Source organism: Ambystoma mexicanum, chromosome 7p (assembly GCF_040938575.1).
Source record: "Ambystoma mexicanum isolate Mex_15411 chromosome 7p, UKY_AmexF1_1, whole genome shotgun sequence".
Taxonomy (NCBI): domain Eukaryota; kingdom Metazoa; phylum Chordata; class Amphibia; order Caudata; family Ambystomatidae; genus Ambystoma; species Ambystoma mexicanum.
The window spans coordinates 953,732,628-953,759,184 of record NC_090939.1 but is presented as its reverse complement, the minus strand read 5'-3'; the positions used below and the strand labels follow the sequence as shown (position 1 = coordinate 953,759,184).

The 26,557-nt window shown below is 45.7% G+C and overlaps 1 protein-coding gene across 2 annotated transcripts in view; it reads right to left on the bottom strand.

The window, feature by feature from the left end:
• The window catches only part of POLA1 (DNA polymerase alpha 1, catalytic subunit), a 2,474,741-nt gene that overhangs the window by 1,884,045 nt on the left and 564,139 nt on the right, over positions 1-26,557 (bottom strand). For both annotated transcript variants that reach the window (XM_069637299.1, XM_069637300.1), the window contains exon 20: positions 19,109-19,284. In XM_069637299.1, coding sequence (XP_069493400.1) covers positions 19,109-19,284 — 176 coding nt within the window. The remainder of the gene's footprint in view (positions 1-19,108; positions 19,285-26,557) is intronic.

The window sequence follows — 26,557 nt, the reverse complement described above, 5'->3', positions numbered from 1 at the left end:
AGTAACTTCAGTGCAGTCCCAGTAAGGCTCTGCCCTTCTGCCTGATCTCAAGAAGACGTTAGTCTGTGCTTTGACCCCTGGACCGGAGCGCAGGGGTGCAAGTACCAGTCTTGAACCTGCGCACAAGGATCTGTGGCTTCTGAGACTTCAGAAGTATCCCTGGGTGAACCAATGGACTGACCACTTCTCTCCTGGGCTACCTCACTGCAGCCATTGCTGTTTCAGGTAAATTATTGGAACTTGGGAGTATCTGCAAGATGCCTGATCCTGCTTTTATAGCCTTCTAGTCCAAACGGAAGCCTATTCCGTTGTTTGTCCATTGAAGGTCACCTGTCACAACCTGACCATGGTGACTCATGTTGCAACCAGTCTTCACTCCCCGGAGATGTCCAGAGGTCGCCTGCTCCGCAGAAGTCTTCATTTCTTCTCAAGGGGGTTCAGCTGAACGGTACCTGGAACAGAATTTCAAGTACTGCAACCGAAACCAAGTCCTGTGTCAGAAAGTGACCTCTGCACCTGCAACCACTTGGCCTCTCTCGATCTGACCAAGCACAGAAGAACGGGTCCCCAACAGTATCTGGAACCTCAGCAGTTATTTCTGGAGAAATCCCATACATGGGGGTGAATTAACATACCTTTCTTTCACCCCCCCCCCGTGCTCCATGGACCAAAAGTGCCATCCCTAAAAACATCTTTATGGACTTTGGTTGGTAGAGGACTGGTCAAGGATCCCTTCCAGGGCCTATCCTAGTGTATGCAATTGTGTGAGTTTAGTTACCTGAACTTGACTTACCTTTTTGACTTTCGAATCATAACCCCTGGCAATGTTCAAATCTCTCAGTAAACCTACCTGAAAAGTATAACTTTGAAGCTGATGAATTTAGGGCACAAGGCTCCAAATCATCATAGGGTTGGACTCATTAACTATAATGGAAACTGTTATTCTAATGTGTCTTTCCTGAATGTCATGCACCAGAGTATTTACCTGTGCTTGTTAATGAATCATATGCGTTCTTTCATCTCCAAAATGTGAATGGCAATTATGGCAATATTTGACTAGAACTTTTATGTGCTTAGTGTGTATTTTAAAGGCCTAATAAATTGCATATTTCTGTACTTGCCTGTCTAACCTGAACTATTGGTGGTATTCTGTGTGGACGCTTAGTAGCCCTAGACCACTCTCGCTTTCATCCTGACACTAATAATTTCCGCTCTGCTATCTTACCTCAATTAGACTTGGCTAAAATCTCAGTGTCTCCTTGTTCATAATAGGGTGGCCTCGCAAAATCCACCCCCAGGGTCGAGTTTGGAAAACAATTTTAATGCCGGTAAAACAGGCCATAGTAAAAAAACGACATCACATACTGTCCTCAGATGCACCATTCATACACACAAACACATACACAAACACATACACACCCAAAAAGATGCACACCCAAACACCCTCATTCACCCCCACACGTATTCACAAACCCTTGCATGCATCTTTTCCTACCTGCTGCCCTGGTCCAGGCTGCCTGCCACGATAACACTTCGGCTACCGTGCAGCACGGAACAGGGACTAGGAAGCATCATGAGGGCAGGTTTATGGTGGAGCCAAAGTACCTCCTTCATGCCACCCCTGGACTCCTAAATCTGCACACAGGGTCGAAAGCAACACTAACAAACATTCAAACCTGCAGTACACCAGGCTGCATCCACAAGCCATGTGACCCTGGGGAACGCAAAAGCCCACAGGCCTTTGTGAGAAACCCAAAAGGTGTCTCACCCGCTGGTCCCCCAAGATCTGTCGTCCAGGTGGCCAGAGCAAGGCCATCGCTACTGGATGTTCCAGGGGGTGAACTAGTGGGGGGAGGATCACCTGGGTGAGGGAGGGGGATCTTTGGGGAGCGGAAGTGGTACACCGAGGGTTCAGACGCAGTATCCCTTTCTCTGTAACAACTTTGCCCCATCCTACCATGTAGGATATTTAGAAGCTCTACACCCCCATCAAGAATACTTGCTTACACGGTAACAGAAAAAGCACTAATACCAGCGCCGTTAACCTGACAATTTACAGTGTGGAACTATAATAACAAGCTAAAAGCATGTCTTGTACCATTATCTCAAAAAGGAAAATGTCATTCGAATAGCTCACAAAAATCCCTCTGATATTAGAATCAGAGAACTAAAAAGTATAAATAGAACACAAATCGGCCTTTGTAGGGATACATTCAGTTTGAATACTCAATACTGTAAAGAAAAGACAAAGATCAGTGCGCAATATAAAAGAATTAAAATTAATCAAAAGAGGAATTAAGATCAGGAGAAACCAAGATATAGTGGAAACACTAGTCAAAAAAGATGCAGCTTAATTCTAGTCCATCATGGGATGTACCACAAAAAAAATGTCAAATTTCAGCAAATAAGTGAAAAATTCCTAAAAGAAAAGTATCTAGCTCCAAAAAACGAACCACCAATAGATGTAATCAAAATGTAGTCATAGGCGCCCCTCTGCGAGAACGAACACGGGACATTGACCTGTTCTTTGGGAAGGTACCCACTCTAGAGTATGCAGCTACACTTAAGCTCACTGTACCTTTCACAGAGGGGAAATCCCTATGCTTATCAGTCTTTCCCCGCCCACATGGGCATTCCAACACCAAAATGCTATGGCAATTCCCTTCTGGACAAGAGTACCAACAGCAACCCCCATACACGTGTTTCAGCCTTGTTGGGCATTATCAGCGAGTTGGAGCTGTGCCTCTCTGAGCACAGTGAGCAAGGGGTCCACGTTTGGATGACCCTGGATGGGAAACTTTTTTTCACCAATAGATCTAAGTGATAAGGGGACAATATAGGAAAGGAGTGTGAATGGGACCAGAGTGACGTTCTATTGGCAATAAACAGAGCAAAGGCCTCTAGTGCCCCAGGCCCAGACAACGTCCCTCCCATTGTCATCAAAGCGAACGTTGAGGTATGGGCGACCCTGCTGCTGAACCTTTTTTTAACAGGTCTTCTCTCAGGGAGACATCCCAGAGACGTGGAAACAATCAATAATAGTTCCAATCTATAAGAGAGGATAAACTGAGCCCAAAAAACCTTAAGCCTATCGCACTACTAGATTCTACAAGTAAGATCTTTGGAACCTAACTGTTAAGGGACCTTAAAAGAGAGATAAGTAAACTTCATCTCTTATGCGACTGTCAGAAAGGTTTATAAGCAGGAATGTGAACCCCACTCAATGCATTTACCTTGGTTCACATGAAAGCAGCTGTTAAAAAAAGACCATTGGCACGGTTTACAGGGCTTCAATCGACATGACCAGTGCTTTTGACACTGTTAGTTGTGGTCGATTGTGGGCAAAGCTCCAACAAGCCAAGGTCTCTGTAACCCTGCTAAGAATGCTGGCACTACTACATACAAACACCTTGGTGAGAGTGAGGTTGGACAGGGAGGGGGCGACGGACCTGGTGCGAACACACGTGGGGGTAAGACAGGAATGCGTTGTGTCCCCAACCCTGTACAATTTGTATATGGCAGACGAAGCAAAGATCTGGGAGGGGGGCGGCACTAATCCAGTCAGAGTGGAATCGGCAACCCTTGACTGCATAGCTTTTGACAATGAATTAGTGCCGTTTGATCTCACCCTCCTGTGATTACAACGGAAATTGTCACTGTCATGTATATGCAGTCGAGAACAACCTAAAGGTAAATGGATCAAAATCAAGAGTGTGTATTCTCAACGAGGAGAAATCCAAACATAATGAAATGGAGCTAGCATCTGCCCTGACCTATCTGGGAAACAAAGTTGCAAACTTCGTATCCCGAGAGGGAGGGATAAAACATTAACCAGTAAATCTGGTCCGCTACTCACAAAAATGAGGCTGGTACACGCACAGCTATGTGCATTCTCACTGACTCCCCTGATTAGGTTTTACCTAATGCAAGTGGAGCCGATGATTTGTACGGGCTGGACATCATTTTAAATGACTTAGGGAAGCAGTTAAATACAATCCAAGGAAAACACTCTGGAAAGACACCCTGAGGCTGGCAAACTCTACCTAATGGCGTGATACAGCACGAGTTTGGGTTAGTCTCACATGCCACAAAGGCAACATGGAAGAAACAAACGAGTTATGCAAAATTGTTGACCCCTCCTCTAGATTCCCTGCACCAAAAATGGGGCGAAGTGCAAACACGCACTTCCGGAACTTCAATTAACATACTGAAGTTTGAGATGAGAAAGGTTTTAAGTGAAATTGGCTCTTCAAAAGAGGAGTTCTTAATCAACCAAGCTAAAGTAAAGAAAAAGCTATTTCAACATGACTGGAGGAAAATATCAGAAGAAATCGCAAAGTATAGCTTGTACAGGGAATGCTCAAAATTGGTGGACAAAAGGGAACAGATCTTGAAACATCTGCTCATTTTCCCATGCCCTAGAAGGAGATTACTATACCTTAATTTCCGATTAAACCAAATGCCCACCCTTGAGAGAGTGGGAAATTGGAAAGTGGATACAGAAAATAGAGCTGTAGGCTATGTGGCATCACTGAGCTCAAAGAAACCACAAAACACTTGGTTATGAGTTGTGATGCCTTAAGGGAAGAAAAGTTAAGAGACCTAGATACATCACACAGGTGTGAGGCCCTGTGGGTTAGATTGATGGGTGGACAAGCACAGAGTCTCATACTATCACTGTACGACTTCCTATTCAAAATCTTGGAGAAGCTAGGAAATGCAACATTGGAAGAAAAGAATTCCCAAAATGGTTTAGCTTGTAATGGTGTAAAGTGAGCTGCATGCTCTCTTTTTGGTCTACACTTGGTGTACCTTCTCTGCTTTCGTATTTTTTTCTTTTTTAGAATCTATATTTAAGTGTATAACAAATGTTTGAAAATAGTCACATTTTTTCTTTTAACCTGCTTTAATATATTATGTCTGTTTGAATACTTGTGAAAGGATCCTTTCAGTTTTACATATTTTTGTATGTAAAAAGTTGGTATTCAAAACAAATAAAAAAACCTGACATGTCCCAACACTCTGGTCAGGCAGAGTAAGGCAATTGACAACCAAGCACCCCCGACAGCCCTTTACCTTCCCCACAGGGATAAAAGAAAGCACACTTCTAGCATGGCTGAACGCACAAGGAAACAGCTACGCCAAACTGGCAGTACAAAGGGAGAAGAAAAGCGGTGAGACCTGGAAGGACGGCTATGCCCTTTTCAACTCAGACAAGCAAAGCCTCCAGAAGGGAAAACGTAAGGCCGGGAGTTACAGCTGGCGTGCGGATAACAGAGGTCCATTGTACACAGGGGCCTCTCGCACTGATAACGCAGGCAGAGAGGCAAGCTGGCTTCCGTGGTACTATCCTCGACTCCAGAGAACAAAGACGACCATGGGTTCAGCACAGCCGATGAGTCGGAGGACGCGGATATCAAAACGAACTGTGTTTTAAGCCCAAGGTTGCGATTAGCAACATTTTTGAACGCAGGAAGAAAGGACTTGTCTGTTTGTTTGAACTTTAAAGAAAGCCCATTTGAGGTCCAGGTGCAGAGGGGTCCGGCGCCACGTGGGAGCTCATTCGAAAGGATCTGACCGGGACCTGTTTTTCAAACTACTGCAACCAGAAGGCCCCAAGAAAAGGGTGGCAAGAGGTGTCAGAGTGGTCCTACAATGGTCACGATCGAATCCCTTGCACAATCGAAAGTCTCTCACCCGTTGCAAGAGGAAAGTTAGGGCAAGGGAACCCCGCTTTCCATTACGATTGTGAACTTTGGTAATTGGCATATGTGAACCAGACAGAGGGATGCCGAAAAAAAGCTGAAGAGAAAGAAACCCTGCTTTCTGATAAAACTGAGCAATACATGAACTGTTTAGAACAAAGGCCGTAGTGAACCCGACGGAGGGAGGCCTGTTTTTGCAAGAAAGGGGTCAGAGCCCGGCAGACGGAGATCCCAGAACCGAAGAGCAATCGCCCAGAGAACTTCTGATCAGCAAACCTCCCAAGGCAAGAGACTTTTGCAGGAAAGAGACTTAGCCTCTGAAGGGGTTTTTGATATTGTTGAACTGAACTGTAAACCACGTGTTGTCGAGGCCCAGGAGTGTGCTGGGCTCGAGAGCCCCACCTTGTCCCATGCTTCAAACGTGGGGAAGGGATACCCAGTCATACCATCCTGATTTTTTTTTCTGGTGAACATTATCCCACACTTTGTAACTAGGAGTAAGGATTGGCAATAGTTTTTTTTTTTATTTTTTTAGTATAGGCCCTTTTTTGTTTGACAAGACGCCACTAGGACTGCCTTATTATTTGATGGTCGTAGCTCGCTCCCATCTTAGTTTTAGGTTCAGATTAGGCGTTACTCCCACCCCTTTTACAGTTTAATAAACACCCTTGAACTGTGATCACTTGTTTCAGTCTTTACTGTTGCCACCATGAGTTCCTTACACCTTGCATTGTCCACTGAACATATGCACTGGGGGAACAGTAACAAAGAGAAATCATGAAACCCTTATGGCAGTAAGCCAGCCCAGCGGCTCTCGCTCAGCTACTTGCTGCAGCTGGGTGAGCGCTCAGTAGTTTCAATGGGCTGGCTTGGCTCATCCATTATGAGTTGATGCACCATCATCCATTATGGGTGACCCAACCCTGATGCTTATACCCTGGTCCCTTGTGGCATATCCAGTAGTTTTAATATTAAAGTGAAAATTGTAGCAAGCTTTGCAGAAGCTACACCTTCAAATAGCTGACTCGGTCTGTTGGGTATTAATATAGTGTATTACGTAGCTGGCCATCTTATATTTTCATTGGGGTGTTGTCGACATGTACTTTATCTGTACAGTAGGCAACTTTGAGGTTGATGGTCACATAAAATAAATGTCATATGTTGAAGTGTAGAGGGTTCTATTCCCCAGATGACCAAATCACCTATTTTTGGGCAAAAAAAACAGACTCACAAAGATCCACTTGAGAACTTAAAGCCTTTAACAGAGTGACATACGACTTTCAGCGATACAAAACATGATTTTTACTAATCATGTAGCTCTCTGAAACTGTCTTATAACTATTCCCTTATCATTCTGACACCTCACAATTTGCCATCCTAATGTATGAGGCCCGCTAACCTAAGGCCCCTCCTGTCTGCCCCTTCAGCCCAATATTCCTCTGGGCAGGAGCCCTGCAGCACCCTCCCTGCGGCTGCCCGCGCACCAGCGCCACATCGAGCTACTGGAGCAGCATCCATGGACATACCGCGATCAGTCCGTCTGCACAGCTGACCACACGAGCCACGGCGCTTCGCGGCTACTGACCCCCACCTCGCCTGTGCCCGCACCCTGTGCTCGCACCCTGCACCCTGGCCTCACAACGAAGGAAACCAGACAAGCCATACTTCCACAAGATGGCTGTCGCACCAACACGCTGCTAGCGTTCTCCTTGGTTGATTAGCAACCACATCAGCATATCTCGCACCCGTGAGGACCGGAGGCGGAAGCCGGCCCTAAACAACCAAAGGCCCGCTAACCTAAGGCCCCTCCTGTCTGCCCCTGTCCACCACTGCGCTACGGCACAGGACGCTGCCCTTTCGCCTACTACGCCCCTATAAACCCAGCCTCGAAAAAAGGAGCCATGTGGAAAGAACACTTGCGCATGACCCCCCCAGGACCCTTCGGTCTACAATGCATCCGGATGCACATTCACTGAAGGCACCACAACAGATGACTCCACCTTCTTCCTAGGGGAACTGGACCCGACCACTCTCACGAGGTAACATTTAAACCCCCCCTGCCACCCACATCTTTGCCAGCCACGCACGCATACCTACCTTGGCCCAACTAGCACTCAGCACGGCCGACCTGCGCTCCCAAGTACTCTCGGCCACCACAACAGAACTACCCCCTCTAACTCCCACGCATGTGGCATGCGATCCTACCCCACCTAATGCATGGTATGTCCATCCTGCTCAACCGTCTCCGTGATAACCTGGGTATCGCTGGTCAGGCTCTGGCTTGGCTGACCTCTTTCCTCTCAAATCGACCCTCCCAGGTCCAACTGGGGTCTTTCCTGTCTGACATCTTTTTCTCTGCCTGTGGTGTCCCCCAGGGTTCTAACCTCTCTCCCTGGCTGTTCAACCAGTATCTGGCACTTCTCGCCCACCGCATCGCTGCTCTCTGCCCCAACTTTCAGTGCTATGCGGATGATACCCAGCTCATTTTCAGGCTACCCTCGGCCTCCTCTTCTCCTTCCCTCATCTCTGACTGTCTTTCTGCTATCCAGAAATGGTGTGCCGCCAACAATCTCTGCCTTAATGCCAGTAAGGTCGAGATTCTACTCATCGGCACACCCACTCCCTCCTTCCCTGCTGCTCTCTGGCCAGCCTCTCTTGGCCCTCTTCCTGCTCCTACCTGCAAGGCAAAAAACCTCGGGGTCATCTTCGACTCCACACTCTCCTTCTCTCCTCACATTTCTGACGTTTCTAAGAAGGCACACTACCAGCTGCACCTCCTCAGAGGTATCCTTCCTTTCCTCTCCTTCCCCCAGAAGCTCACTGTCTCCAGAGCCCTGGTTCTCTCGAAGCTGGACTACTGTAACAGCCTCTATCTAAATCTTCCTGCCTCTACTCTTCGCCCTCTGCAACTCATCCAGAACAGGACTGCGAGACTTGGCCTTGGCCTCAATGACTGAAATCGCTACACTGGCTCCCTGTGGCTGCGAGGATTAAGTTCAAAACCCTCTGCATTGTCCACAAGGCCTTCTGGGGCCTGGGGCCAAAATACATTCAACTCTCCCTTCCTAAATGTCTTCCTTCTCGAGCACTTCGCTCATCCGCCTCCAACTCCCTCAGGGTCAGTCGCTTCTCCAAGCAACGAGTTGGGGGGAGATCTCTCTCCGCAGCAGGGGCCTCCCTCTGGAACAGCCTTCTTGCCTCCCTGAAACTTGAGCAGAACCATCTCCGGTTCCGGAAGCACATCAAAACCCTCCTCTTTGCTTCTGCTTTCTCTCCCCTGCTAAATCACTGAAACTGTACTGAATCAGCAACTGGGCCACTCACCAATCTCGGTCCTTGGCCCAGCCACTCTTCCCTGCACTGCCTTCCTGGCAACCCCTACACTGCGGGACTGTCTCTGTATCCCTACAGCCCCCCTTCCCAGCACTTGCCACCAGCTGGCCCTTATTATTTATCTTGTTCGTTACTAACCCTGTACTGCACTTTCCCCTCTCCCTTTCCCCCCCCCTCGCACTTTTCCCGTCCCCCCCCCTACCCATGCACTTGCACGATCTGAACGACACCTGGCCTAGTAGGATCGTTGTCGGTCTCCCCCCCTCCCTGCCTCGTCGCGCCTTGAAACACTTGTGTATAGGCGCGTTACAAATGCCATATCATATTGCACTTGCACTGCCCCAACCACCAGTATTCCATGTCCCGACCATCCTGTAGTAAGTGGCATCCTGCACTTACTACACTATGTCTATATTATGTCTATATTATGTCTGTATATATATTATATATATATATTATATATGTATATATATGTATTTATGTATGTATATATTATGTCTATATTATGTCTGTGCACTGCCTTAGCCCCAAGCAACCTCCCTATTGCTGATTTTGCACTGCCTTAGCTAAAATCGAACCTGCCTACTGTTGATTTTGCACTGCCTTTGCTAAAATCGAACCTGCCTACTGTTGATTTTGCACTGCCTTAGCTACAATCGAACCTGCCTATTGTTGATTTTGCATTGCCCTAGCTGAAATCGAACCTGCCTATTGTTGATTTTGCATTGCCCTAGCTGAAATTGAACTTGCATCTACCATGCTCCTTAGGGCGCTCCTCCTTTTACTGTGCCATTCCCTGACATCTGAAATAACAATCCTCACTCAGCCATGCACGCATCCGATACGGCCGACTCACCCTCAGCCACCTGACACTATTTCTCGCCTCAGTCTTGTCCCACAGACTTTGCGCATGGCGACCTCTGCAATGACACCCACCTCAAGACATCCACCACCTCATTTCCGACTTCAATCCCTACCTCAATGACCCAGCACTCTGGCTGGAACACTTTTCAAGCAAACCTACTCCGAACCAACCGTGCCCCTCATCTCTTAGAAATAAAAGATTAGGCACCAGATTCCGCATACGCCCTACCCGCTGCAACCTTCCCAAGCAATCACGACACACACTCCCGTGCCCACCCGCTGTAACCAACAACAGCAAACCCCCCTCTACAGTGGCGAAACTGCCCATCATCAAAGGCGCCCTTATCAACGCTAGATCCCTCCCTGCCCACACCTTAGACATAGCAGACCTTATAACATCGTCAGATCTTGACTTCATTGCCATAGCTGAAACTTGGCTACATGCCGCTTCCGGTCCTTCACTGTCCCTTGCTATACCACCTGGCTTTAGCATAATGCTATGTGACCGCACCTCTGCCTCCCACTCTAGAGGTGGTGGCCTTGCCATTATCCATAAAATCACTTTGGACTTAAGAGTAATGACCAATACCAAACTCGAGTCAGCTGAACTATTATCAGTCAAACTCACACTAACACCCAACCAAACAGCCAATATCCACCCTCCTCCTTGATAACGCCAAAACTAACTCACAAATCATCCTTGGCGACCTCAACTTGGGACGCGGTGACCCTAAAGATCCTACGGCATTTGATCTGGAAAACTCCCTCTCCAACTGCGGCTTCACCTTGCACATCCAAGAGCCCACGCATTCTAAAGGCAGGACCCTTGACTGGCTAGCCAGCTCTAATTGTAATATCAATGTCCTGGCCATTACCCCCTGCCTCTGGTCAGACCACCACATTATCACCTTCAATATTGAAGCCGCCCCCTGCATCCCGACCGCGATAGCGCCTGCGCTCCCGACCAGAAACAAAAAGGACATAACCAAAGAGAAACTCATCCTTCTACTACTCCCTACACTTAAAGCGGCCACTGATTCCTGTAATGACCCGACTGCCTTAGCTGACATCTACAACTGCAGCATGCTGACAGCTATAGATTCTATGGCCCCCATCAAACTAAGGAAGGCCAAACCACGTGCACACTTGAACTCCTGGTTCACCCCACAGCTAAGAGTACTCCGTAAAACCAAACGCTGTGCCGAGAACCGATGGAAAAGCCACCCTTCTGACGCGCATAAAGACTGCTTCTTCCTGGCCTCGCTCACCTACAAAGCAGCCATTATAGAGGTGAAAAAAGAATCCCTTAATAATCGCATTCTGCATGCGGACTCCAACTCCAAGGAACCATTTAAGATTCTAAAAGAGCTCGAAACCCCCGTTACTCCCCCTGACACCTGCATTAAAGATAGCAAATGGTGCGCCAATATTCAGGCAGCGTTACTGAATAAAATCACCATGCTTCAATCTAAAATCACAGCCAAACAAATTAGCCTGAAACTGGACAATCGCCCTCCCACCTCCGCAGGGGCCCTCTCCCCTGACGTCGCAAATTGCAAACTATTTGCCTTCTCACCGCTCACCATTGCGGAGGTAGAAAACATCCTGAGGATCAAACCGTCCAACTGCCAGGGCGACCCCTGCCCTAATTATTAAGGAATCCGCCCACGATCTGGCCCCGTTTATCACATCCTTCATCAACGCATCCTTTAAAACGGGAACCGTCCCAGACAACCTTAAGGATGATTGGGTGATCCCCTTGCTTAAAAAACCTTCCCTCGACCCTAGCATACCTACCAACTACCGACCCATCACTACGGTCCCGTTCCTGTTAAAAATTCTAGACCGTGCAGCATAACTGCAAATCCAAGAGCACTTGTAAGCCAATAATCTCCTAGGCCTTAGACAATCTGGCTTCTGCCCCAGACACGGAACAGAGACAGCTCTACCAGACTTAAAAACCCAGATCGAAGTGTTAAAGGACAACGGCAAACTTGCCTTGTTACTTCTACTTGACCTCTCTACGGCCTTCGATTTGGTCACCAAATCCTATGCAAGCATCTTCACTCGGCCACCCATTTCTCAGCATCAGCTATGGCCTGGATCAAATCATTCTTGAGTAATAGCTCTATGCGGGTCTTCTCTCAATCTGCAGCTGCAGATCCTTCCCCGATTCACTGTGGCGTCCCCCAGAGCTCTTGTGTGTCGCCAACGCTCTAACGTTTTTACAAAACCACTCTTTGATGTACTTGACTATCTGGGTGTCTCCTATACGAACTACGCTGACGACACCCAGATACTCATTCCCATCACTGGTGACTACGTGGCTGACACTAAGGCCCTGAATGAGGTCTACCTGGTCATCCAAGCCTGGATGGCACAACACCAGTTATGCCTTAACGATGACAAGACTGAGCTCCTCATCTTGGGCACTACGCAAAGTCTTAGTAAACTTGAGCCATCCTACCGATCATTTATCATCGATGGCAACACCATCCAAGTTTCGAAAGACACCAAAACCCTAGGTGTCTATCTTGACGCCACTCCATCACTATCCCGACAAACAAATGCAGTCAGATCGTCCTCAGCATACACTTGCAAACTCATTACAGCTTGCAGGCCATTTCTGACTACCCCCAACACGGTCACTTTGGCCAGAACTCTCATCATGGCCAAAACTGACTATGGGAGCGCCCTCTACCTTGGAACGAGCCAAGAGAACTTGAACAAACTGTAAATTACCCAAAATAATGCTATCAGAGCAGCCCTAAACATCCCACGAAAACCACCACATCTCGGAATCCAGATCCAACCTACACTGGCTACCGGTCAAACAGAGAATGTCACCGAGTCTTGGGCCTCACCCACAAATGCCTAGCTAACCAAGCCTCACCATACCACTGTAGCCGGCTAGCCCGTCACGCACCTACCCGCCCGCAAAGAACGGCTCAGACCCACTGCCTAACCATTCCTAGGTTCAAACTACAAAAGGCGGGTGGATCTAGCTTCCCCGTCCTAGCCTCCAATCTTTGCAATGCCCTCCCCCTCACCATCCGATCTGAAGAATGCTTTAGCGCCTTCAAATCTAAAACCAAATCCTGGCTCTTCAACCAGCCATGATGCCCGGACCAACCCCGGGAAACGCCTGCCCTAATCTTCGTCTGTAAATATGTGTACTGCTGTTGCCTCGAATACTTTGTACTGTTAATGTGTTGAATATATGTAATTGTATGCTTATGTAACCATGTCTAAAGTTGCGCCCTGATGCCTCCGGGCCTGATGGTGCGCGTTACAAATAAAACAAATACAAAATACAAATATGCAATCCTGATCTAGGATTGTTAGGGCAGAATATCATTTAGGGGGTATTTTGTCTAACTTCGAGGGTCTCCTCCACCTTTTTGTGATTCTTTGGTTTGTGACTCCCCTTTTCTGCTCAGCCAGACTTCATGTAAAGTCTCTTTGGGAGAGGGGTTCTGCACTTCTTTGGCCTGCCTTAAGAGTCAGAAAGGTGCCCCAGAGTCCATGGGTGGAGATATACACCATGTCAGTCATGTAGCTAAGATGTTGGCAGCTTTCCTTTGTGAACAATGGCCATCACACAGAAATATTTATTCTAGATAGGGTCCTTTTGTCCCTCTCCTCCAGATATCTAAAAAGGAGGATGTCTTTCCCCCCACCCCCGTAGAGGTCCTAAAGGGGTCACAAGGCTACACAGTGTTCCTTCGAGTGTTGCAGGACATGGCCTTATATGGCTATGGATGCCAGTTTCTGAGCTAGGGGCTGTAGAAGTCTGAACCAGTTCTGACAGGCATATGAATGAGTCAGACTAGGGAGAATGTGGGCTTGGCCCTTCCCCCTTCAAGTGCATGGGGATGCCCTAATTGGTGGCCCCAATTAAATGTAGCTCAGTGTGCCACTTAACTGGGGCTAAAAGGGCACTTACCCACTCACCTGGTCTAGCAGCGGGAACACAAACTGCACAGCCGGAAGCAATGGGACTGACCCTCTGCACCAGCATCATAAGCGTTCCAAGGGCTCCAACAGAGAATCCCTGTGTCTCCAGTGTCCAGGAAGGCACAGACTGTCATGCTCATTTCCTCTAATCTGGCAGGAACAGCTGGATCACTTAACCTGCCCAAGGATCAGTTTCACTGAAGCTTCTGGCCGCCTATTAGCTACACAAGACCCTGTACTCCTACATGATTGCCAGGCAAGATTTCCATCACCTGGGGACACTGAGCAAGTACCCTGGCTCCATCTTTCCTAGAAGCGCGAAGGGCTTTGGCTGCCTGTTGTCCAGCGTATCACAGAGCCTGCAACAGAGACTGATGTCAATGGCTACTCTCCAGTGTGGTCAAGGGCACAAATCTTCAATCAGCCTTCTTCTGTAGGTTCTCCAGATTCTGACCCCCATTGTCGAACCCCTGTTCCTGAGCCACGGAACCAAGTACGAAGGAGAATTTCTAGTCCAGTCAGGGCTAACCATAACTCTGAAGAGCCAACACATACTTTCTACGCAGCTGGGTCACAGCCTTGGCTGAGTTGGCAGAGAATACTGAATAATTTGTCGTCCCAGGATTCTGTAGGACCCAGTCACAATATGGCCTTAAGAACACCCCCAACTACAGAGATGAATTCAAGGGTTTTTATGTTAAATCTTGATAGCAACACAATTATTGGATGACAGCAGGCTGAAACGTGGGCTTCCCACTCATCGCCTATTGGTGTCCTGCCTTCCTTACTCTTGCACCAATATACCAGAGGCTAAACACTTAATTGCACGCAACACCTACTGTCTAAAATTCAGACAAAGGTGAGGGCATAGGTTTAAATTTGAAATTCAGCCTAGTCACAACTAGTTGGCGGTCCTTGATTGATCATTTGTTTGAATTCATTCCTTTTATAAATTGGCATAAGAGCTGCACTGCGGCTCCCATTTTCGGAGGCTGATCAGAAAGTTTGCAATAACTCTCAAAATAAGGTAGTTTGCCCTTTACTTGAGCTCAACTCTTATTTCTTTGAGTAGATGTGATTGCTTTGAATATGATGAACCAATAATATATATCAGAACTCAAGTAATCATTTTAGTTTCAGTATTTTTAATTTGACAAACTTCAAATATTCTATTGTCAAACTCGTAGCTTCAGATTAGCCAATAATTCTTGGCTGATCTTGTTTCCTCTACACTTGTTTCGCTGTTGCCTACTTTGATGACAGCTCTTCAGTTTTTTTCTTTCAGTTATGTTTTATATTCTGTTGTCAAAATTCAATTGGAAAGTTTCACAATGAATAGAAATTCTTGAGCAGAGCCTTGATAAGCTAAAATCAGTTTCCTGTTCGGCTTCCCCCTCTCGTCGCCTGTTGGTGTCCTGCCTTCCTTACGCTTGCACCAATATACCAGAGGCTAAACAATTAATTGCAAGCAACACCTACTGTCTAAAATTAGGGCAACAATGAGGGCCTAAATGCCTTATGCCTTTTCCATATTTCACCCCTAGGGATTTTCTAGGTGATATCCTGCCTCAACCCATCCCTGGGAATAAGAATAGGTATCTTTAATGCACTATTGCAGTGTGAACTGCCGAGTTTGCACTGGTGCAGTGTGAACTGGCCAGTTCCTGTCGCCCTAGTCGCTCACTCATTCGCAATCCTTTCCCCTCATGGTCTCTACTTTCCCTTCGACTCTTCTCTCCCTCAGACTCATATCTGGCTTTGAATATGGAGTGCTTGTGTTATGAGTTTGCGCCTAACTGGTCCTCCTTGCAGGACTGTAGAATGTTGTTGAGTGTCAATGAACGACAGCTCAGAATATTGAGTGAATGATATATTTGCACCTGCAAAAGACATATTGAGCAATCCCAATCTGCCTTTCCCAGGCACGACTGAGAATTCAGTGCTCACGCCGGAGCAAAAAAACGGTTTAAAAAAGTCAAATAAAATTGCCCTCACCATTAAAATAGAAAAGGGAATAGTTCCCATATACATTTTTATTGCAGCAGCCATTTTTTGTTTTTTTTTTCCTCTCGAGGGGAGATGGGCTCGCACTGAACTCATATCCTGTTGGACGAAAAAAAAAACACAAAACTATGCGCACCCAGTTAAATCCCAGAGTGTAAATCACTTTCACACCCCAACTCGGGGCGGACAAGGGGTGCTTCACTCCGGCCTACCAAAGCTCAGGCTGACGGGCCGTTAAAAAGGCAAATGTCCACCCCCAAAACGGGGCATGAAATCTATATTCATGATGGAACTCAACTTGGAGCCAAGATGCCAGTGCTTGATGGACGAGTGGGAGTCACTCAATGTAGCATCAAGTTAAAAGTAACTGTATTTATGTAACTTACCTGTGAATATGGCAGTGTTCTTTTGAAACTGGCAGACTCCCAATCTTTCATGAGACTGAATACTACAGCTATTACACCCGTATCGCATGCATGGTGTGATGAATCCAAGGATGTCCTCACTCATTTCACTTAGTAGTCTCTCCCCATGTGGACAGGGCACTGACTGATTGATATTTTATTTCTATTGCGCTCGTACACAAGTGTTTCAGAGTGCAACAAGGCAAGGGGGGGGAGGCAGGGGAGAACAAAACAGCGATCTTACTAGGCCCAGTGACATTGAGAACGTGCAAGTGCATGGGAGAGGGGGAGGGGACAGTGCATAGAAGGAGGGAGAAGTGGAAAGTGCGAAGCAGAGGAGAAAGATAAATAACAAATAAATAATAAAGGCAACAAACAGTGGTAGTGCAGCCAGCCATTTGAAAGTTCTAGGTTTAAGGAAGCAGACAGGGTAGGTCTGATAAGTGCAGGAAGAAAAAGGGGGGGCTGTATGGGTACAGATACAGACCCCAGTGCAAGCGGTGGCCCGGAGGCAATGCGGGAGGGTGGCAGGGTGAGCAGGTACCTGGACCCGAAGGACAGAGGGTGGCCAGGTGCACAGTGCCAAGAGAGAACACATCAGCAGGGGAGAGGGGGAGCGAAGGCAGAAGAAAAGAGGAAGGTCTTGAGGTGCTTCTGGAACCAGAGATGGTTCTCCTCAAGTTTTAGAGTGGCAGGGAGGCTGTTCCAGAGGGAGGCCCAAGCCGAAGCAAGAGATCTACCCCCAGCTCGTTTCTTTGAAGAACGACTGACCCTGAGAGAGTTGGAGGTAGAGGAGCGAAGAGCTCGAGAGGGGAGGTATTTGCGGAGGGATAGCTGAAGGTATTTTGGGCCCTGGCCCCAGAAAGCCTTGTGGACAATGCAGAGGGTTTTGAATGTAATCCTTGCATCCACTGGGAGCCAGTGGAGAGATTTCAGAGCTGGAGAGATACGATCCCAGGGCTTGAGGACAAGGACAAGTCTTGCAGTCCTGTTCTGGATTAGTTGCAGAGGGCAGAGAGTAGAGGCAGGTAGATTTGAGATTTCAGAGCTGGAGAGATACGATCCCAGGGCTTGAGGACAAGGACAAGTCTTGCAGTCCTGTTCTGGATTAGTTGCAGAGGGCAGAGAGTAGAGGCAGGTAGATTTAGAAAGAGGCTGTTACAATAGTCCAAGCTAGAGAGAACCAGAGCTTGGGATACCATGAGCTTCTGGGGGAAGGAGAGGAAAGGCAGAGTACCTCTGAGGAGGTGCAGTTGGAAATTTGACTTTTTAGAGACCTCAGAGATGTGGGCAGAGAAGGAAAGGGTGGAGTCAAAGATAACCCCGAGGTTCTTAGCCTCGCAGGTGGGGGTAGGAGGGCGGCCAAGGGAGGACGGCCAGAGAGTGAGGGGAAAGGATGGTGAAGGTGTGCCGATGAGGAGGATCTCCGTCTTGGTGGCATTCAGACAAAGATCATTGGGGAACACCAATCTTGAATGGCAGGCGACAGGCCAGTTTGTCAGAGGATGAACAGGAAGTCCTCCATTTCCTCTCAGCTGCCCTACACTTCCGTTTAAGTGTAGCTAGGTCAGAGTCATACCAGGAATTGCACTTGGCTTTGGACTTACTTCAAACGGCTCCTCATGACAGGGGAAAGAGCATCAAGCGTATCAGAAATTGAAGAGTACAGCAGAGACAGGGCTGTGTCAGGATGTGAGACAGCCAAAGGTTGGGGGGGAGGGGGGTCGAAAGTGGCGGCAAAAGCCTCAACTGACACACGCTTCATGGGCCGGATGTCCGAGAAGGTAGGTGGCAGTGTTGGGGTAGGCTTGGCTTGGGGGGGAAGAGAGGGAGAGATGAGATGAGATGAGGGAGTGATCGCTCCAGGAGAGGAGTGGTCAGAGGGATGGAGAGGGGGAGGTCAGAGGAGATCAAGACATTGAGTGTGTGCCCTGCAGAGTGAGTCGGGCCAGAGGGGAGGATGGAGAGGGAGAGGGAGTCGCAGTGCCTAAGGACAATCTTAACAAACCTCTTGAAGGACCCTGTTTTCTCTTGTGGCCTTCTCACCAAGTCCCCCACACCACTAGACTATATTTATAAACTTTATCTGGTGAAGAATCCTGCATATGCCATTGGCACACACAAGGACCCCGAGTCCATCAGACATCTATGCACTCAATATCTCTAGAACCCCTAAACTATGTACTAGAATCTGCCTTCAAAGAAAATGCTTGACTAAGTGGGTTTCATTGCCTCTTCTGATCAGGACTCTGCCCGATACCCCCTGAAGGAATACACAAACATTCCCACAATCTTATTCCAAGGTAAAAAAAAATGTTTTTAAAAAGGCTTTTTCAGCATCTCCTTAGCAGCAGACAGCTACACTTCGATATGAGAATGTAATTTCCCAACTTGGTTCTGCCCTGAACTGGGCATCCCTACTTTTAAATAGGACTGCCTGATGCTTGGACACAGTGGACCTCATTCACTTATATTTTCCTCCAATTTAGTAGATTAATTTCAGTACTTTCAGGCACTGAAAGTCCAATCAGCCATCAGAGGATCTGAATTTTGTAGTACCTGCAAAACCGACCTGGCTTTGTTATTCACAATTGGGACTTCCATGAACCATAGCCCGACACCTGTTCACAATTATTTTTGTTCCACAATGGAATGTTACAGCTAAAGAAAAGGAGGTAAAATAACATTTGAAATAACTCCAACAGAAACAGTTAAATCAGAAAATAGACAATTCTGCATTCCAAAGCAAAATGAAAATGGTGAGCAAAAAAAATAATAAAAGGATGGCACAAACATACGGGGCTTTAGAAGACAATGGTCAGCCTGCCAAGACAATCATACCTGTAATAATTCCGGATATTTTCCCCTGGAATGATTAATCTTTCAGTCTTCAGAATCTGATGCACTAGTTCAGAAAGGTGATAACTTTTACAGCGAATCAGCTCTTTTGCAGAAATTTGAACATCACAGATCATTCTTCCACAAGCTGCATTTCTTTCTGCAAAACCACTTCGCCCCTTCAAAAAAAAAAAAAAAAAAGTGCTATGTTTTGGCAAGCAATTTATAGATTTAGAACTCACAAAACAAACTGTGAAGTTGCAACCAATGGGCAATATGAATTTCACGTCAGTGCTACATAAAGACCAACACTAGCAAGCAGTCCTTTAAGGAACTTGTCGAAGCAATTGTGGCATGATATATGATATTTTATTTATATCGTGCTCATACATAGGTGTTTGAGGCGCAACTAGGCGAGTGAGAGGAACAGGGGAGAACGCAACAACGCATATTGTTGGGATGCATGTTCAGCTCCCATGCCCACCTAAACGATTCAGGTGTGGGGGAGTGAAACTTGCAAAGCGGGAATAAGAAATATAGTTGTTTTGTAATAGGCAAGGATGTGTAGATAGGCCCAGGTATAGGGCACGGGTGATCTAGTATTGTGGTTAAAATATAGCGTATAGCAATGACATAGTCCCAAGTGCGAGAAATACCAAAGCACCTCCATATTGGAATTGAGGCCTAGTACTGGAATTCAGCCCCTGTTTGAAGTTGAGATGGATTTCTAAATTCTGACCTGGTGGGCAGACGTTTAGGAGGCCACCCTAATTTAGTGGAACAGGGGAACCTTCTTGACAAACCAGACCAATCAAGGTAGCTTAGCGGCGGTCAAGACTAAATCTAAGGAGGGGTGAGTGATCTGAAGCCCACAATGAGCGCACACAGTAATGAGCCGCAGATTACTCTTAGACAGGTGTATATCAAAAATACATATATATTTATTATAGGCCTTATAATCAAACACGAATAACCACAGTAATAAGAAACAAATACCTCACAAGCGTTATCACTATGTGAAATACATACATTTGCTTTAAGCCTAATGCAAGATGGTGGAAAACATCCACAACCTGTAACAAAAAGGGGGTTGCAACATGAAAGTGAGTCTGGTACCCCTCTTTCCATTCCCCAGTGTTCTAAAACGAAGCCACAATTAAATCAACCACAGATGCCTCACATATAGGCTACTGTCTACAAACCTAAACCCAAAATGTATATAATGATTAAAAAAGACTTTATTGAAAAATTTATTATTTGCACATGTTGTATAGCATTAAAAGGCACTAAGTGCCAAACACACAATAAGACACATTTTAAGGCACTTTGCCAATGGATTAAAAAGGTATGAATCGCAAGAAAAACCAAAAAAAACGTTCAACAATCAAACGTCTCAGAAAGGGGATACACACAAAAAGGTGTTATAACAAGGTTTCATATCATTCTAACCACTTTGTTCATGTGAAACACAATCCCATAGTGAATTAGCATGGGTATTCTAGATCGTTGTCGACATGTTTCGGCCTTTAATTTATTCCAGACACTATCCCTAGTGTCTTTAAACTTTCTTTTCTATGGCCATCTTCAGGACATAATTTCTTCAAAATAAGTCAAAATAGACTTTATACCCCAACAGTAGATTTGAACAACTGAATCTAAAAAAATATAAACAAAAACAACATATCAATCTCAAATACATTCATTTCATGGGTTCAATTATTTACAAGGTCTAACCACCTAACAATTACTGTTAGGTGTATTACTTTGGCCTATTACTACTCCTCGTTTAAATAGACCTATTTAAGACTGAAACAACACAAAACATGCTTCACTTCAAAAACTATTTAACACACCAGGGCAATGTAAGAGATCTGTTCAAAGACTACAGCTCCTTTACTTAATTTACAACTAATAAATGATGTTCTGACTCTTACAGTCTTTCTCCAAATACAAGTGCAGCTAGACAATTAATAGGCTTGCCATCTCTTATGTAAACTTTTTTAGAATGCCAGATGTCACATCTAATTACTCCACCAGGATGCGCTCTGTAATCTACTTATTTATTTAACTCTCTGCTCATACTTATTGGCATTGGTTTTTAACCTACAGATAAGGGACATACCACCAGCACCTATCATAGCCCCTAAAAAGGGGCCAGAGTATTATATGGACCATGCATATTTTAATCAGCCTGATTCTGTTTCAAATGCCTAATTCTATTTAAAAATCATGCACAAAAAGTGTAGTGATGCCACTTACTGTTATCTAAAAATACGAATTTACCTTTTCCAAATATAGCCCGTGATTTATTATATTTACAGGCCTCTCATAAAAAGTATCCCACGGCACAGCTACACGGCTTCTTGCGTTGCCAAAATCATCCGGGGGGAGCGAATGCCAAAAGACAAAGGTCATTTACGCTGTCCTAGGGAAAGAACAAAAAAGCGGCGAAAGAAACTTCGTCACCACCACTTTTCCAATTAAAAGTTGCTATAGTCACAGTGGAACTGGCAATTGTTCCATTGTTTCCACAGAAACCCACCACATCAGACTATTTAGACACAACCTTCCCTCATAGTATGCTTACCCTAATGCAGCAGAGCCCACGTTGGTTTTAGAGGGATGCGCGGGTTTGCTTTTATTTCGAAAATCGCGGCATTGCAACGGGATACAAACTTCATTTCGGAAGGTTCGTGAAACCCCTCACAGCAATCAATCTGTACTCAGTCAAGGACGAGAAGGAGAAAAAGAAAAACAAAAGCACGCGCGATGTGGTCAGAAAATGCATGCCCAACTGTTGTCTTTTTACAGGATCAAAAACAGAATTATCCTGCAACGTTTATGGCATTCGCTTACCTTCTTCCGTCGGTGTCCACGGTCACGCCGTGTTGCTTCAACTGCATTCACAAGCGAGCCGCTGGGTGGGTTGCTAAATATAGCTCTAACTCAAATCACATGGCGTTTTTCAGAAGCCATCTGAAAAACGTCCTATCACGTGAGTGCTTCTGCAGCTCACGTAGTAGTTACTTCATTAGAAGTTTTCACGGTGTGTTTACTTGATGTAACTCACATCCGGGTGGAAATAATATCAAGTGCTGTGTTTTTCTGTTTCCTTAATATCAAAAGGCACTGTTAAAGTCACGCAACAAGTGCTATTACACGGTATCCTTTTTCTTCTTTTCTTATTTCTTAAAGGTACAGGAGCGAGAAGTTGGTTCTCTAGTATCGAGCCACATTTTACCTGTGTGAACAAAGATGGATTTACACTTTAAAGACTGCCCAACATGGCCTGAACTTATCAGTAGAATGGAACACCCTTCTGTAAAGCCATGATCTGTAATCGGCTGATGGCGAGTTCCTTGTTTATATTAAAAAAATTGTTTAATAAAAAACACTTTGGTTACTCCTAAAAAATTTGTTTTGAAAAATATTTTGTCCTTTATGAGTATTCTCAATTGTTTTTTCGGCACTGTACACTGTGTTTTGTGCAATGCATTCGGGGAACCGTTAGACAAGTAAACTACCGAAAACACTCGATACTAGAGAACCAACTTCTCGCTCCTGTACCTTTAAGAAATAAGAAAAGAAGAAAAAGGATACCGTGTAATAGCACTTGTTGCGTGACTTTAACAGTGCCTTTTGATATTAAGGAAACAGAAAAACACAGCACTTGATATTATTTCCACCCGGATGTGAGTTACATCAAGTAAACACACCGTGAAAACTTCTAATGAAGTAACTACTACGTGAGCTGCAGAAGCACTCACGTGATAGGACGTTTTTCAGATGGCTTCTGAAAAACGCCATGTGATTTGAGTTAGAGCTATATTTAGCAACCCACCCAGCGGCTCGCTTGTGAATGCAGTTGAAGCAACACGGCGTGACCGTGGACACTGACGGAAGAAGGTAAGCGAATGCCATAAACGTTGCAGGATAATTCTGTTTTTGATCCTGTAAAAAGACAACAGTTGGGCATGCATTTTCTGACCACATCGCGCGTGCTTTTGTTTTTCTTTTTCTCCTTCTCGTCCTTGACTGAGTACAGATTGATTGCTGTGAGGGGTTTCACGAACCTTCCGAAATGAAGTTTGTATCGCGTTGCAATGCCGCGATTTTCGAAATAAAAGCAAACCCGCGCATCCCTCTAAAACCAACGTGGGCTCTGCTGCATTAGGGTAAGCATACTATGAGGGAAGGTTGTGTCTAAATAGTCTGATGTGGTGGGTTTCTGTGGAAACAATGGAACAATTGCCAGTTCCACTGTGACTATAGCAACTTTTAAGTGGAAAAGTGGTGGTGACGAAGTTTCTTTCGCCGCTTTTTTGTTCTTTCCCTAGGCAGCGTAAATGACCTTTGTCTTTTGGCATTCGCTCTCCCCGGATGATTTTGGCAACGCAAGAAGCCGTGTAGCTGTGCCGTGGGATACTTTTTATGAGAGGCCTGTATATATAATAAATCACGGGCTATATTTGGAAAAGGTAAATTCGTATTTTTAGATAACAGTAAGTGGCATCACTACACTTTTTGTGCATGATTTTTAAATAGAATTAGGCATTTGAAACAGAATCAGGCTGATTAAAATATGCATGGTCCATATAATACTCTGGCCCCTTTTTAGGGGCTATGATAGGTGCTGGTGGTATGTCCCTTATCTGTAGGTTAAAAACCAATGCCAATAAGTATGAGCAGAGAGTTAAATAAATAAGTAGATTACAGAGCGCATCCTGGTGGAGTAATTAGATGTGACATCTGGCATTCTAAAAAAGTTTACATAAGAGATGGCAAGCCTATTAATTGTCTAGCTGCACTTGTATTTGGAGAAAGACTGTAAGAGTCAGAACATCATTTATTAGTTGTAAATTAAGTAAAGGAGCTGTAGTCTTTGAACAGATCTCTTACATTGCCCTAGTGTGTTAAATAGTTTTTGAAGTGAAGCATGTTTTGTGTTGTTTCAGTCTTAAATAGGTCTATTTAAACGAGGAGTAGTAATAGGCCAAAGTAATACACCTAACAGTAATTGTTAGGTGGTTAGACCTTGTAAATAATTGAACCCATGAAATGAATGTATTTGAGATTGATATGTTTTTGTTTATATTTTTTTAGATTCAGTTGTTCAAATCTACTGTTGGGGTATAAAGTCTATTTTGAAGAAATTCTGTCCTGAAGATGGCCATAGAAAAGAAAGTTTAAAGACACTAGGGATAGTGTCTGGAATAAATTAAAGGCCGAAACATGTCGACAACGATCTAGAATACCCATGCTAATTCACTATGGGATTGTGTTTCACATGAACAAAGTGGTTAGAATGATATGAAACCTTGTTATAACACCTTTTTGTGTGTATCCCCTTTCTGAGACGTTTGATTGTTGAACGTTTTTTTTGGTTTTTCTTGTGATTCATACCTTTTTAATCCATTGGCAAAGTGCCTTAAAATGTGTCTTATTGTGTGTTTGGCACTTAGTGCCTTTTAATGCTATACAACATGTGCAAATAATAAATTTTTCAATAAAGTCTTTTTTAATCATTATATACATTTTGGGTTTAGGTTTGTAGACAGTAGCCTATATGTGAGGCATCTGTGGTTGATTTAATTGTGGCTTCGTTTTAGAACACTGGGGAATGGAAAGAGGGGTACCAGACTCACTTTCATGTTGCATATTGTGCTCATCTACGAGCTAGTTCCCTTTGAGTCTGGGTCCCCCGATAAAAAAGTTTGGGAACCTTACCTGTTTTTTGGTAACACAAAAAGGGGGTTAACACAATTCTTGCATTGGGCGATCTTCAGAATCCAAACCTGAACTTTAGCAGTCCAACACTACGAAGTGGGGAACCTTGTGCTCAAAAGTACTGCAGTGCGGTCAAGAGCGAAAACGTTACCTCTTCAGGAGCCTGTAGCAGTTCAGGTAGAGGCTTGAGGTGAAGAATAAAGTTCCCTTATTCGAGGAGGGTCTACCCTTGCAGGAAGAGCGTCTTTCGATGTTTGGGAATAGAAAAGGAGTGCAGGCTGACCCAGCCAAAGTGAGGATCTTTTAAGGGATTCTCGTGCGTTAAAATAGATCGGTTTTGCCAGGGCCAGCCTGTAAGTGAAGCTAGTACTCATAGCCCCTCTGCACAGGTCGGACCAAACAGCAAGTTTAGTCTAGGTTGCTTGTAAGTTCGAGCTCTGCAGTTTCTCAGTGATAAAGCTTTCAGCAGCTGCAGGACAGGACGATCGTCCGTGACGGGACAGTAGCCTTTTCTCACCTCACAAGGAAGGGAGGAAGAAAATTCCGGTGCAGCAGGCTTCAGGGCACAGAAGGGCTGATAGGCAAAGCACCTACAGCGACCGTCACCACAGCATAGTGACGAAGGGACCAGCAATGCTCGCAGCGTGGCGCACTCTCCTAATCTGCAACAAAGAGGAGCTAGGACTACAAGATTTGTCAGGAGAGTGCCCAGGACCACAAGCTAGTGATTACCCAAGTCTCTAATCACAACTCGGGACAGCGGCTCTCCTATGCAGTACCCCAGGGTAGAGCTGGTCGGTTCACTTGAAGGCCCAGGATCACTTCCGAGAAGGCTCTTTTAGCGAGTAATCAGGAGGCACAGAGAGTAGGTGTTTGCACAACTCCAAACAGTCAAAGCGTCCCTGCAGGCCTTCTGGGATCGATGACAAAAGCAGGGGTCTGTCGGAACAGCAGCAGGCTCAGGGTACCAAACCTTCCAGTGTATCTCGGCGGTTCCACAGGTCTGCTTCAGAGTTTCAGGATACTTGCCTCCTTCTGTAGTTCGGAGTGAACTTCAGTAGATCAGCCGGGAATGGATGCAGAGCCCCTTCTCTTAACCAAGATCGGTTTCGCAATCACCTCTGGGATAAGTATGCACTCCAGACATGGGCCACGGTGGTCTCAGTCATACAAGATATCCTGGCACCAATAGTGTGGATTGGGACCAGACCGTCCCAGTCCTCTTCCTGGGCACTAGCACACGTGACATGCGGGAGCGCACAAAAGATGCGGTTTTCGCAGGAGGCTGCGTGCCCAAATAAGGAAGTCCCGGGTCAGCTCAACCTGGGTGAAGGCTAAGGACAAGATGGTCAAAGGACAGAACACAAGACTTTGTGGTACAGCCATTTTCAGCACTGGCCACCGCCTGGGACCAAAAGTGATAAACAAGGTATGGTATAATAAAAAGTAGTACAAATACCAGTAAACTGCTTCCACCAGTAGGTCCTAGGCACTCTTGTTTAACCACCAAAAACTCCTTAGAGGATGTCTAGAACCATAAAATGAAAAGACCCCTGTCCGCGGTACAGTAAGGTTACTTGGCACACAGATAAAAAGTTACCAAGAAATGGCAACATAGTCCAAGACTAAGGGAAACACTTTCCCAGTACTGACAGTCGGAAGGACGTGTCAGTTTCCCCATAACAAATTAGCAAATGCCCAGGCGAGTACAACTGAAGGCTGGGT